This window comes from Hippocampus zosterae, chromosome 11 (assembly GCF_025434085.1).
Source record: "Hippocampus zosterae strain Florida chromosome 11, ASM2543408v3, whole genome shotgun sequence".
In the NCBI taxonomy this organism is placed as follows: domain Eukaryota; kingdom Metazoa; phylum Chordata; class Actinopteri; order Syngnathiformes; family Syngnathidae; genus Hippocampus; species Hippocampus zosterae.
Window position 1 is genome coordinate 12,478,376 of NC_067461.1, and position 15,042 is coordinate 12,493,417.

General features: G+C 41.3%; 1 protein-coding gene across 2 annotated transcripts in view; it reads left to right on the plus strand.

Annotated features, from left to right (window-relative positions):
• Window positions 1-15,042, plus strand: part of pde10a (phosphodiesterase 10A) — a 54,591-nt gene that overhangs the window by 693 nt on the left and 38,856 nt on the right. The window contains exon 2 of one of the 2 annotated variants that reach the window (XM_052079595.1): window positions 273-434. In XM_052079595.1, the coding sequence (XP_051935555.1) occupies window positions 273-434 (162 nt within the window). Of the gene's footprint in view, window positions 1-192; window positions 435-15,042 lie in introns of those variants that run through there. The other variant, XM_052079594.1, reaches the window with a different exon arrangement.

The window sequence follows — 15,042 nt, forward strand, 5'->3', positions numbered from 1 at the left end:
AGCGATGGTCGGGGTCGAGGATTTGTGCGTCTCGCCTACATGGCGGAACAAGTCACCAACCTCGTGCGTAAATTCACATTTGAGCAAGTCCCACATTGTAATCCGCCGCACACGTGAGTGACAAATCGCATCATATTTTTTTTCTCCCCCGGCCACACACCGAACCAGATCGCGACAAAGTGACCAGGCTGCCTCTTTCAAGGACGATGCACGCACGCGTCTGAATGAACGCCTCTGGTGGTGTTCGTCACCCCTCTTATCACCCCACGCAGACTGTTCCACGTGTTGTGTATCCCGCCGGCTGACAAAGGCGCTCCAAGTTGTCCGACACATCGGCCGGGGATTCTGTCCGGTCCCACAAATGTCGAAGAAACGGAAAAGTCTTGACGATCTGGGATTCGAGGAGTCTCCCCTGGAAGGATGCAGTGACCAAGGTAAGGAAGACAATTTCTCCATGCAAGCATTGTTCACTCATATTAGAAGAGTGAACCCGACCATTTAATCATCTCTTTTGCTATTTTTGATCTCAATCTTGTGCGCTGCTGTGGATTATTTTCGATAATCTCTTATCTGACAAGTCACATTTGATGTGTCTTTATATTCAGAGTATTGAAGACTTGAACAGTGTGTGGATGCATAAATGCAAATAGACTGTACACACGTGTGGTGAGAAGGAAGTTTGTTAGTGTGGTTTTTCAACAATCTATATATGACTTAATTTTTTTGGGGGGGGGCAGTTTTATGCCCTACATTTGAAACGCGCAAAAACAAAACCCTGCACATACTCCTTAATGAATACCGATGAAACGAAGAGAACATGCATTTTCGCCGATCCAGTATAACCTGTTTTGACCTTCGAAGTTTGATAAATTTATTTCACAAATATCTCGACAAATAGTTTCTTAGTTTGCTTGTTTGACTGCTGGGTGCCAGAAGCTCCCCGCTTGACAATAACGTCCATTCTCCATGTTTGCACCCTGGAGGCATGTCATTTCCTCACAATACTAGCACACAATGCTGAATGGGGAGGGGACCTCAGATTGGCTCCCCAACACTTGATGTCACGAGTCATCACTGTACAGGCCGGACAGAAATTTTACATCAGTGCGTGTGCAACTCATCCAGTTGTGTCAAATTGCACAATGCAAAACAACCAACTGGAGGATGTTGATGGAGTATTTTAGTATAATTCTCCCTCTCTCTCTCTCACCACAACTGTATCAAATTAATTGGCTCAACATCACACCATTACAAAGATGGCACTCAGTTGAAAAAAAATCCTGTTGTGCCTTACATTTGTCATCTATTTCTGGTTAGCATTCTAAAGCCTGGTTCATGGAGGGCAAAAAAAGACATGATGGACGTGCAGATAGCGGCGTTGTTTATTCTGGAAAACCTGGAAGTTTGACGGATTAGCTAGTGACTGAAACCACCAAATTAACTCTGCAACTTTAATCAGGATACTTCTCAAAATATCATTAATTATTCCTCAGTCATCGCTCCACAAACGGTGCTATAGAGCTTGTTGACTGTCTGTAGAAACTGCACTATACTTGCCTCGCAATGGCGTGCCAGAAAATTCTGTTTTTATTATGGTGGTTGTGCACATCTACCCTACAAACCATTTCTTAATAATTTCCCCAAGATGCATTCATTGGGGCAGTTTGTGCATTCAGCATTTACCTAAATATTGTGGCCGTTAATTGTACAGCATATTTCGAGATTCAACCTGTTCTGCTCTGTTTCATTTGCGTTCCGAGTTTTGGATTTTTCTGGGCCCACACCCAAGTGAGAGTTTCCTCTGGCTAACACAGAAGGAGAATACGGGCACTTCCTTGCCATGACTGTGCCTGACATCTGTGACCACTCAGGGGGTGTACGCCTACTCAAGATGTCACTATTTTGTATTTCACGGTGATGACATTTAGATACAGTAGAAATGAGGGCTTCCCACGTATTGGTTGCAATGCTACTTTGTTGTCTGGTTTAATACATTTTCCATTTTGATTTATGGCGAAAGACACAAACGACATTGTCATTTATCAACATCATCACTCCACATTGACCCCTGCGGCCCATACGGCTGCTTATCAATGATTATCAGCGAGGCAAGTAAATGTTGCCCGAGGAGAGCACGTGTACTTTTGAACCGCAACACTCTTAACTTTGGTCCCTCAATTATCTGGAATTGGATGTGACTTTTGGGAGAATAGTTGTATTGTTGCTCTGCATAGACACTCAAAAGACGACTCATGGAATTGCGCATCAGAATCAAACCATGACAAATCAAGAGAGAAGAAAGTCACAAGTGTCAAACGTTAATGTTGGATTAGTTGAGTAAGCGGCATCGTCGGGCATACGAGACCAATAATCCTTGTGGATAGAGCATGCGCAGAACGCAAACGTCCCTTTCAATATAAATATACCGATGGTGTTCATATGACCAAATATTTGGGTTAGAAAAGGGGTAACCCAGTTCTCATTCAGGTTTTTACAGACACTCCTATGATCACATACGTGTCTAGATGAATCTTGGCAGTTGAATCAATTATGCAAAAATTCGAATTTAAAAAAATCGAAATTAGCATGAGCGTGCTAAACATGTGAACATGGCTGACTGACTGCTCTATTTTTGAACATGTGTGAAAAGGATTAAAAAGAACTACGAAACAAATAGACTGAAGTGAAATAAAAATGCCAACATACGTGTTTGACATATAATCATACTGTGTTTGAAAAAGACTCAGAATAAGGAAAATCCTATTTACCACAAACTAAGCAAACATTATATTTATTTATTTATTGTGTGTGTGTGTGTGTGTGTGTGTGTGTGTGGCCCAGTGTTTGGTGCGTCAACCTCACAGTGCAGAGGTACCGGGTTCGATTCTGGCTGCGGCCTTCCTGTGTGGAGTTTGTTCTCCCCGTGCCTGCCTGGGTTTTCTCCGGGTACTCCGGTTTCCTTCCACATTCCAACAACATGCAAGACAGGCTGATTGAACACTCAAAATTTTCCCTAAGTGTGAGTGAGAGAGCGGATGGTTGTTAGTCTGTCTGTGGCCTGCGATTGGCTGGCAACTGGTTCAGGGTGTCCCCCGCCTATTGCCCAAAGACAACTGGGATAGACTCCAGCACGCCCCGCGACCTTTGAGGATAAGCGACTTAGAAAATAGATGGATGGATGGATGGATGGATGCATTCTTTAGCTGAATGAATGCTCCAACAGCCAACATTTGTTTTTATTTATTGCAAATCTGGTTTCTTGTGTCAGTTCAGTTTGTGGTGTTGATCGCTTGCTTCTCGATCCATATTGATTATTGGTAAGTAATTTATATTTCTCCACATGAAATCATAAAACCTGATAGTCATTGTTTTTCAGATTTTTTTTTTTTTAGAACTGCAGGGAAAGAACTGCAGAAAGAGGTCTGAATTATTTTATTTTTATATTTCTCTTGATCATTCTTATTATGATTGTTACTATTGTCATTATTATTTGCCTTCAATTTTAAACAGAGGAAATACTTAAGCCATGATTGATTGACAGTAGTGATATGTTAAAGATGCATGTCATAAACATATGTGTAGTGTTCAGGTGTGTTGGTGTGGACGCATGCAGTTTCGCCTTTGCATGTTCAGTTTGAGACTGCCGACTTGGTCTGACTTGCAGATCACTGTTGAGCTCTTGGATTAGAGAGAGATTGGCTTCATTGTGTCATACCTGTTACATTTAATGAAAGCTGGCCTTTCATAACCTCAAATCTATGTAAAACGCCTTCATCACGATGCCTAGACTAGTTCAAAAACAGGCACTAGGTGGTACTAGAGTGTAAAAAATGAGTCACAGGAGAGATGATGCAGTCGTTCTGAGTAATATTTTATGAGTGAGAAAGTGAGTCCCACTCCTGAAAAACGCCACAAAAATCAGATCATGAAGATTAAATGCACTATAAGAAATAATCAATTTCTATTTGAAAGAGTGTAGGTATTTTATGATTTACACTTTTAAAAGAGCAGTCTTGATGTCAACATTATATATATATATATATACTGTATATATATATATAATGTTGACATCAATATATATATATATATTTCACTTACATTACAAAATGTCCTTCCATACCTATTCGTCATGTCCTTGTTTGTGATGATACTAATGCAGCGTGTTATACCGGAGACAAATTCCTTGTGTGTTCTACATAGTTGGCCAATAAAGGACATTCTGATATATATATATATATATATATATATATATATGCACGCAATTGGGAATTTCTCCATCGTGAGACAGATAAAGGTTTTCTTATCTTAATTAGCGAGCAACCAGTTCTGGGCGTACCCCCACCTATTGTCCAAAAACAGTTGGAATAGGCTCCAGCAAGCAACCCTTTGAGGGTAAGCAGATTAGAAAATTGATGGATGGTTGGATATACATATGTTTAGTTTGGGAATAAAGAACAAGCATGCTTTTCATTGGACAAATGATACGGCATGAGTAAGGTCCATGGTCTATGTGTGTGTGTGTGTCCACGTGTTATCGGTAAACAAGCAAAGCTGATGTCTGGCTGCTCATCTTATTTGGAAGACACACTGACGAGCCTGCACGTCAGTGCCCATATTTCTCACCTATGATTTATACTCACTTTATTTGGCTTGTGATGAGGGCTACTGCAAGCAGCCGAGTTCGACTCATCTCCTCAACCACTCCCTCAGTTCTTGGCACTTGACATCCTGAAGGTCTCCATATCCCTATTTAGTCTTCAAGGCCAGCAATGAAGTTTTATCAACATGTTGAGATTGGTGCTCCTTTGCAGCTTCTTTCTTTTCATTACTTTACGTCACTCTCTGGGCTTTTTTCACAGGACAACACAAACATTTAGTAGCCTACAATGTCTCGACAGATTTGAGTTCATGTTTGAATTTTTTTCATAGGCCACTCAAACTTTTTAAGTCAAAGTTGCTTGCAGCTCGAAATTTGTCACAAAGTACACCGTTGTCCACGAGCAGGGTATTGGACATTTGGATCAGAACCACATTTTCAATTATAATAATCTTATGCACGCTCACAATTTTGTTGTAAGACAGAATTATTCACAGGGGGATGCAAAAACAATATCTGCACTATAATAACACTGTTATACAGGCTGCTAATATTTAACATGTGTTAGGAATGCTATTTTCCTAGAAATACCGTTTTCTCAAGACCCATTTGAAAATTCTACCAAAAATATTGCTGGCCTAAGGTGATTCTAGAACATTAACAAATTAAATAGCTGTTCAAAATAGTGAAGAGTCAAAAATTGTTGATGCCAAATGTTTCATAGAAACAGAAAGTGACTTAACTCAAATCAGAATGAGCAGGTGTGGGGGAAAAAAAAGAATCTGAAACACAGACTCCATCAAGCAGCTGATCATCATGGTAATAAATATGAACAGTTGGGGGTGGGGGGAGCGATTGTCTCACTGCATCAATCTTATTTTGTATTCCTATTCCAGCGATGCATTACAGTATACGATCAATAGGATTAAAGGTAACTTTTGTCTTGGTGTGTCCAGGTGTGAGTCACACAATCACTTGACATACATACAAGATATCTGTGTGACCCAACCCTTGACATCGCATCTCCATTGTGGGGTCATTTCTCTAAATTTGGATGGTTGTACAATAAAAATGATGGGACGAGCTCCTTTTCAACCCCATTAGACAGCTCGCGCATGCACGTGTGTGTGTGGTTTGAAGGGAGGCTACCATGTCTCCCATGTTCTGTGTCATCACGTGAAAAAAATCAAAAAGAACTCAAAAGGTAGTTCATCCCACAGGCCACTTGAAATTAAATTATGCTAGCAGCACAAATCTACACTTGCATAAATGAGCGCTTGTGCCAACCCGTTTGTGTGTGTGTGTGTGTGTGGGTGTTTTTTTAAAGACACACATGCACACACACACCTCATCTTGCAATTTTTATAAGATTGGACCGTGCAAAGTTTGTCGTGTTCTAGTGACGTCAGCAAATGAACACTTGCGAACCACATGCTCGTCATCATCGTCGTCTTCCACTCCAATTACACATGCAGAAATCTAGGTCACAATTGAGCGCCAATAGAAATGGGCAGGATTGTATTTAGTCGGAGATGCACGCGGCATGCATGTGTATATGAAATAAATTTTAGGCATAAGTATACAATCAGCATTAGCGATGGCCATTTTGACTTTTATTTCCTGTCTTTTAATATTTCATCACTATTTTACTGGCGGATGTCCCTCTGAATGCTCTGAACTCCTGTTTCCGTACAAGTATTGCATGGAGTAACTTAATGTTGTCTGAAAGATGCCATGACGTCGCTTAAGATTAAATGTCAATAGCTCATGTCATGCTAGTCATCAAGACTGCACAATTCCACACAACTAATCCAATTATGAACCAACAACGGAACGATAGTTTAGCATTAAACCCAGTTAGCATATTGAAGTAGTACAAATATGTACAATAATTACGTACTGACGTAAGAAAAGCAGAATTTGTCATGATTTCATTAGTTTACGATAAGTGGTTGCAGGCGCATCGTACATTTGGAGTGTATATGAAGTTTCCAAGTTAAATTGCTTCCCTCTCGTCTAATAGTCTTAATCGAGCATATTGGATCATCATCATCATCATGGAAAGTATATGACTGCACATCTACATTTAAGGTCCCCAGCTTGTTTTTCACCAGCTACATCATGCATTCAATCCAATCCAGTAAATGAGATCAGATTGAAAATTCTCTTTGCTACCATATTAAGGGAGTTGCTCCTTGCAAAAACACCTTAAATCCATTTTGAATATTCAAAGAAAACTGTTGACCCAGACCTACAAATTTTACGAGCATTATTTCATCCCGTTGAAACGATTAATCGGTTCAGTCAAAATCTGTTCAACAAAAGAGTACCGGTAATAATGTCTAATATGCAGCGGTGGTTCTCAAACCAGCAAGCTGTAAGTTGAGGGGTGGCAAAATAGCTTTAATGATGTAACTTTTATACCGACCGGCAAACCAACCCACAAATGAACCAAACATACAAAACCAACTCCTCCCTGCATGAGTGAAACATTTCTAGCCTGTTCTTTTCTCATGAACAGCTGTACAGGTGAGGCAATTTGACCTTAGCAAAAAATCGGTAGCTGAAAAACGCATATCTCGGGTCAAAAGCCATCCATTTTCTAATCCGGTTATCCTCACAAGGGTTGCGGACCTGCTGGAGCCTACCCCAGCTGTCAGGCGGGGGACACCCTGAACTGGTTGCCAGCCAATTGCAGGGCACACCTAGACAAACAATCATTCGCGCTCACACTCTTATGGACGATTTAGAGTCTTCCATTAACCTGCCATGCATGTTGTTGCAATGTGGTCAGAAAGCGGAGTACCCGGAGGAAACCCATACGGGCACAGGGAGCACATGCTAACTATATATCAATATATCACCGCTTTTACAACAAAGTTAATGGGTACTGTGTCTTTGGCAATGTTCATTGCGGTGGACGCCGTGACACCTTCTATCCTCCTTTCTTGTCATCGGGAAGACAATGTAAATATTATTCAGGTTATGCCCGTTTTTTTTTTTTTTTTTTTTTTAAATTGAACTCACTTTTTGAAAAATAGCCGCGAAAGGGTCGGAAAATTCAATAAATATAGTGACCAAATAACTATGTTTGCAGCACCGACTGTGAGTTTGTAGCCCCTCTCTGTTCGCAGCTATGGTGAGTGGGAGCCGTAAATATTGAATTTCAACATTGAATTATGAATTGAATTTGGTTAGCGGTCACTTCTTTTCTGTTAAACAAGTCATCAGTAATGAGGTTGAATCGTTGATAAATTTCCCAAGGCATTTTGAGGTCCACATGGTAGTTACACTGATTGGTGTTCACAAATCTCTCCGTGTAGGGGCCCCTTTTATTTAAGTGACCTATTCTAAGTGACAAAAGGCATTTGTTTTGTTCTTTGAATGATTTTATCTTTTGTTTGACATTTTCAGATTATTTAGAAAAAATCCCAAAGATGGCATGTGTCAATATTCAGTTTAAAATACAATATATAAATAAAGTTTAAAATCTCTTTTGTGAAATGTTAGCTTCTGCTGAGTAAAAATGATAGTACTGTACCTTTTACTATATATTATATTGAACAGCCAGGACAGAGATGTGCATATTGCTTTTACTAAGGTACGGTGATAATACATTTTTCAATTTTTGAAACTGCTAGTACCCTTTTTTGGGAACTCTACAAAACGCAAAAAAAGGCCACACACATCTGCGGTGTTCATTGTTTGCTCCGTGATGTCTCACGAAACCTGCTGAAGCCTTTGTATGACATGACATACTTTGACGATCTAGTTTCCCCTAAAATTTTGACTGAATTGTATGACAAGCGCAATTCACATTTGGACCTTCCAATACACCCACATCATATAATGCGATGAAAATACATATTGGAGAAATCCTCTCTAGTGGAATAAAATACATGGGGCGGGGGTAATTTAAAGGTCATTAAAAGGTGTGGAGAGCGTGTGTGTGCATGTGTGTGTGTGTATGACTAATACACACAAACTCTGTTCTACATTGAGACGGGCATAATTAGTGCCAGCTCTGTGACGTAGCCGATGTGAGGCCCAAATGGCTGCTGTGAGTGGCGGCAGCAGCATCTCCTGCTCGAGCCCGCCTGCCTTCGTCTCTGACTTCATTTCCTCTCGCTCTGACGCAGATAGCCCCCCCCCTCCACCCAATTTACACACACACGCGCACACACACACACACAAAACCTCGCCCCCCTCTCTCATCATGAATTTTTCTCACTCAGTGAAACCTTTTTTTTTTTTTTTAATTCATATGCTAAGCCGTACGCTGCAGTGCTCCACATACCTGTGTGACGTATTCTGTCTACACAAGCTTTGACTCATGCTTTCAAATTGCAAACACATTCTCTCTCATCAAGGCGCGGAATACTTCACAAACATATTTCAGCTCGACAGAAATTTAAGGAAGCTCCTCCTGTCTAACCTGATTATGTCTGTATGCATCATATTGTGTTGGTGTACAGAACAAGACCCTGATAGACACGTGTATGTACTTAAATTCATCGGGTCAAGTTAGAGAAGTGGAGAAGATGGTGGCAAATGAATGCAGGACAAAACCCTCTTCTTTCGTGCCGGATGCAGAATCCAATGTCCCCCATCATTCCTCATGATGCAGAGAACAGTGTTTGAGACGGGATGTATCACCCCACACTGAGGTTTGCCACCGTTATCCTCCTCAGGTTGCCATAAAAGGCAACCCTTAATTTGTTCAGCCTGTTTCCTCTGGACGAGCCCATGCTGCCTGCACCTCTGCTGCAAGTCACATTAGTTAGATGCATCACGCACTCTAATCCGTGTAATACTTACAATTATGCTGTCAAGCATTCCAAATAATAATCTACTTTTGGCAAAATGTAAGTCCAAGTCCATTGCAGTGTCTCTTTCAAATTAAACTTTCATTCATTCGTCAAATAACATTGACATTGATATTTGTAATTCATAACCCACTTATTTTGTCTTGAATTTATCGTTAACTCATTCACTCCCAAAGACGTTTTTAAACGTCTTTTCAGACTTGGTCCAGAATTGGCTGGTACTGAATGAGTTAATGAAGCCTACCCAAGCAAATACGGAGAACATGCAAACTCCACTCAGGAAGGCCGCATCCGAGATTTGAACGACCGAACCTCAGAACTATGAGGTGGACGTGCTACAAGGACTGTTGCTGTCCAGTTTGCTAACATACTTGATAGCGAAGTGACCAGCAAAAATTTGCTTTCACGGCATAAACCAAATCTGCATTATTATACCTCTCACTACATGTTTTCCCATCATTCCGAAGCTTGTGTTAATTTTTTTAAAATTATAGCAACATGGGCAAAATTGTTGTACTCACGTGCATTTTGTGTCGCATTTGGTAAAATCAAAAAAATATATATATATATCCAAACCCATTAGTACACACGGTAAAGCACCGAGAGCAGTAGAGCCGTGTAGGCAAACAATGACTGTTACATAATGTCAGATATACTGTTGATGACAGAAGAGAGAAGTGTAAGATGAATGCCTCGCATGTCCTAATGGCAACTTTGCAGTAAAATCCAAACAAAGACGTCGAGTTATAAACAAAGATGTCATCTTTTCTCTGGCCTGTGCGTCTCCTTTGGGTGTGTTCATTTACTCCAGTTTGATGGTTACTGTTACAAGGCAGCTACTTTAATGATGTGCTCTAATTTGTATTCCCATTAACCCAAATGATGTACTTATCTCACATTTGTCCTAATGGATCACGGTGCACGGTGACATGCATTGACGTCACAGTGAGGTGATCCGCAATGCAGTCACATGCAAATGGTTCCACGTCTGGCTTTGTGTAAACGTGGCCGCTTCTTCTTCTTTTTCTTCAATGACTGCATTTTCAGACAAATAAAGGGCCAAGTGTAAGAGTGATCTGCTGCTTGGTTGTCGAGCTAGTTATGAGCCAAGCTGTGAAGATGTGCATAGCTCGCTCAGCCCCCCAGGGACCCTGTATTTTCATGGGCCTGCCTCTGACGTCAATGCGCCGGCTGTCCTGTGGATTGTCAGAACAGACTATTCAGTTGGGGGGGAGGGGACTGCAAGTCACTGTGGTGTGTGTGCATGTGTGTTCTGCATGTGATGTGTGAAAGCGGGCCTGTGTGCCTCTGTAAATGTGACCATGCACCTCCGTGTGTGTGTGTGCGTGTGTTCGTGTTTCTATGCTTGCATGTGATCTGTAAATGTTTTACTCACATCTCAGGACTGCGTGTGCGCGTCAATGCAGCGCAAAAAAAAAAGTGTCTAGACTTCCTTGAATTGGAAATGTACCCAAGTAGATAAGGTCGGTAATAAGGAGGGGGGGGGGGGGGGGCAAATGTAAGTATTGTGAACAAGCGCTCATGTCAGCGGATGCCGGGAGACAGAGGTTGCAGTCATCAGGAGGATGTTTGTTCAAAAACAGCCAAGAGGACAGAATGTTTCAGCATGGCCGCAAACCCCTTTGAGTCAATTGGTGCTCCCACTGTGGACACTGTGGCGCTTCGACGACCATAAGAGCTGCTCTGATACATGTGACAGACAGACAAACTGTGGCGAGATGATGATGTTACACAAACGAGTATAATACTATAAAACACCACACTCATGTGCTAACTTGCTTTGGTCCCTTTTTTGAGAGCTGTGAAGGAACACGGCCTCACTAAGGGTTCAGACGGGAGAGTTGTGACATCCCTTGTGATCTCCCACATTTCCCTTTGGGTTATTCATCCAGAACCGTTTCGCATAAGCTTATAATCGCCCAGTCACGAACTTTGCAGGGAACATTTTAAAGTATTTCTTTTCTATTTTAAGCCGATGACTAAGCTACTTGAAAGGCCGAACGAGCTTTTCATCCACATTTGTTAAATCGATCGCCTGTTTTGAGTGGCTGGGGTTCTCAGGGTCTACTCGTTTTACTTCGATGTAGACAACGTAAAGTCTAATTTCCATTTTGTCTCTGTGAACATGATTGTGAATGGTTGTCCATGTGCCCTGTGATTGACTGGTGACCAGTTGAGGGTGTCGTCTGCTTTCTGCCCAAAGTCAGCTCAAATAGGCTCCGATCCCCATGACGCCAAACAAAACCGTATCGGCCACCCTCCCAAAGACATGAGATGCGTTTAGGCTCCTAACACAATGAGTGGCGTTCTAAGGCAGCAAATTTTGTATTCATGTCAGGGTTCGTTCAGAGCTGCAAATGTTCGTCATCGTTTCTCAAGGGAAGTTTGAACATGTTCAAAATGTCCTTGCGACAAGGAAAATCAGTAACACTGTTGGTGAAAAGTCTGGTTAACGTTTACGACCTTGAACAAACCCTGACGAATTCTGATGGGAAAGCGCAATTTGCTACCTTTGCCAAGAGTCGTTCTTGGTAGGATAGGGGCTTTAAAATTCCTGCGGGAATAAAGTAAATTAAATCTTACACTGCCTTTAAAATGTACCAGCTTCTCAAATTCATACTTTTTTCGTTTCCCCGCTTAAATGTTTAAGATCATCAAACAAATGTAATATAGGACAATGGTAACCCAAGTCAAATTTTTTTGTTTGTTGAACAAAAGCTACTCAAAGCTACTTGGCCCTGTACGAAAAAGTACATTTTATTTTAGACATGACTGTGGCAAATCACATTTTTTGGCAAGCCGAGTTCATTTTCACCGCCCACACGCAAGTCTGATTACCGTACTTTCTTGAGAATACCGTGTACCTTTGTATTTTTATGGCCCTCCAAATCGCCCTTCGTCGGCTGCCTTTTCTATGAAATCATAAATATTACGCTACGTTATCTTCTCTGTCGGTACATTCAACAAGTACAGGGCAAATGTTCTCATGCTCATTAAACTGAAGGCTTTATTCCATCCTTCAGCAGTACACGGATGAGAGTGGCCCGTGCAAATGCGAATTTATGTGTCTCATCGTCCTCTATGGCTTTTTGCCTCTCGTCCACTCGCACTAATTGTGTCACACAAGTTCTTGTAGGTGTTATGTGTTCACACATAGGCTATGACATGGTATCCATACTCAAAAAATGAAGTCTTCTCCTCTGCGTAGTCACAGTCCATATATTCTATGGACTGACGAGATGAAACCTGAACTTGTTTTGCAAGGTATAATGTGTCTCATTACATCTCGCATAAATGGAACACAGCCTTTTTAGAAATGGAACACCATACGGACACTGGCGGTAGTAGTGTGATGTTCTGGGACTGTTTAATTCAGGAACTGGACGGCAATTTGTAATTGACGGAGCCATAAATTGTGTTCTTAACCAAATAATCTTGAGGAAGAATAGCTGGTTATCTTGGGTTCTGCACGGACAACAATGCAAAACACAAGTCAACATATGAATGGCTCAAAATGAAGGTTTTGGAGCGAGTGAATGCCTGGACTTGATTGAAATAGTGTGGTATGACCTAAAAAAAAGCGTTGATGTTCGAAAACCCTCCAGTGTTGCTGAATTAAAGCAATTCTGCAAGGAGTAGACCAAATATCTCAACGGAAATGTAAAAGACTTGTGACTGGTTATAGAAAAAATGGGAATGGGGAAGATGATCTGAGACACATGTTTTGTGTTACGAACGTGGTCATGTAAGGAATTAAAGTTGTCACTCACTTGTGCAGACAGATTTTTTTTTTCCATCAGTCCGCATATTGGATCTTTTTCTTCACTTTGTCACTGTATTGAACACACAAATGCCCCCCAACCCCCTCCACACACACACTTATGGTGCAATTTGGCAAATTTCAGTTAAATTGGCCAAATTGCACAGTTAATAAAAAGGGGAAAAAGTCACAGCAAGCTGTTGGCATCTTTCCCCGGTGGAAGTGAAAAGCGACAGCATGCGTCAGAGCGAATTCATGATGTTTTACAGTACGTGACCTCTGAATGGACCAGCTGCTGGAGAGTGTAGGAATGCCAGTGATTGATAGCGCACAAGCTGACGTAACCCGCCGCCGCCCCCACACCTTCCTCTCTGACTCTCGATATGATCAGAATGTAGCGCTGCAGCACACAGGGTTTATGCTGGATCATGTTGCCCGAACTGGCGAGACTGAGGTGCACTCAGTGCTAATACGTCAAGTGGACATCTTTGAATGCCGAGTAGATAGGAAGCTCTTTTCATTTTGGACGCTTGGACATCATCTTCACTGATGATTACGGTGGAAACAAAGACGAGCTGTACCTGTATTTCATTTTCACTTTGTCTTTAGTGTACGCAGGGCCTTTCAAGTTGTTCTGTTCTGTAGTATTTACTCGAGGAGGTCAAGAAAATTGCTGTTATTCTCTTTAAGAACTCATAATTTTGTATATGATAGATGCCAGAATTGTTGGGACCAATTCATACAGTACTCTTCTAAGGTTTTACATATGAGCACCTCTAAAAACAATCATGTTGTATAGTACAAGTAATTGATTGTTATCGTCAGCTATTATTTTTGGATTAAATTGATTTGTTCCCAGCATTTAGTATAGGGATCAAGTTTTGCCCCCTCCACCCGCACCCCAATTTTCTTTATCTTTAGAATAGAATATTCTTAAAAGTGATTATTTTAATCATGACTAATGAAATGAAGGCGGTCCAGTGGTTCGCGCGTCACCCTCACAGTGCAGAGGTACTGGGTTCAATTCCAGCTCTGGCCTCCCTGTGTGGAGTTTGCATGTTCTCCTCGGGCCTGCGTGGCTTTTCTCCGGGTATTCCGGTTTCCTCCCACGTTCCAAAAACATGCATGGCAGGCTGATTGAACACTCTAAAGTGTGAGTGTGAGCTCAGATAGTTGTTTGTCTGTGTGTGCCCCGCCTACTGCCCGAAGATGGCTGGGATAGGCCCCAGCAACCCCCGCAGCCCTTGTGAGGATAAGCGGATCGGGAAATGGATGGATGGATAATTAAATGAAAATATAAAGCCAAAATCATGTTAATCTTTGGTCACAACAGAATAAAAGGTGCCTCTCCTGTTTGTACGATTACATGGCACTTTCCGTCAGTTACTTCAAGATGATCAACAATTAATTCCACAAATACTTTCATCATTTTGTCAAGTCATAAATTATTACGCCCATTCCTACACCGGTGCGTAGATGTAATTCGCACTTACACTTCACATATATTTAGGCTTTCACTTACCAGCGTGTCTTTACAATACCTTTCATTTGCATATATGTGGTTTACTAACCGATACTTCCTTTGGTAAATAATGTGACAGTAGTAGTGCAATAGATGTACATGTTGCAAGAGTTTTTTTTTAAATCCTCAAACCGCACCCAGTTACACACAAAAACAACAGTTTGACAATCTGATGGAGCTCATTTTTTACCGACAATAAATATTGATTACGACTGTGACATCATCATTATAGTTGGCAGAATACCGCAATAATATTAAATCATGCAATAAAAGTATTGCATGATTTCATATTGGATTACGTAAGCCAGTGGTCACC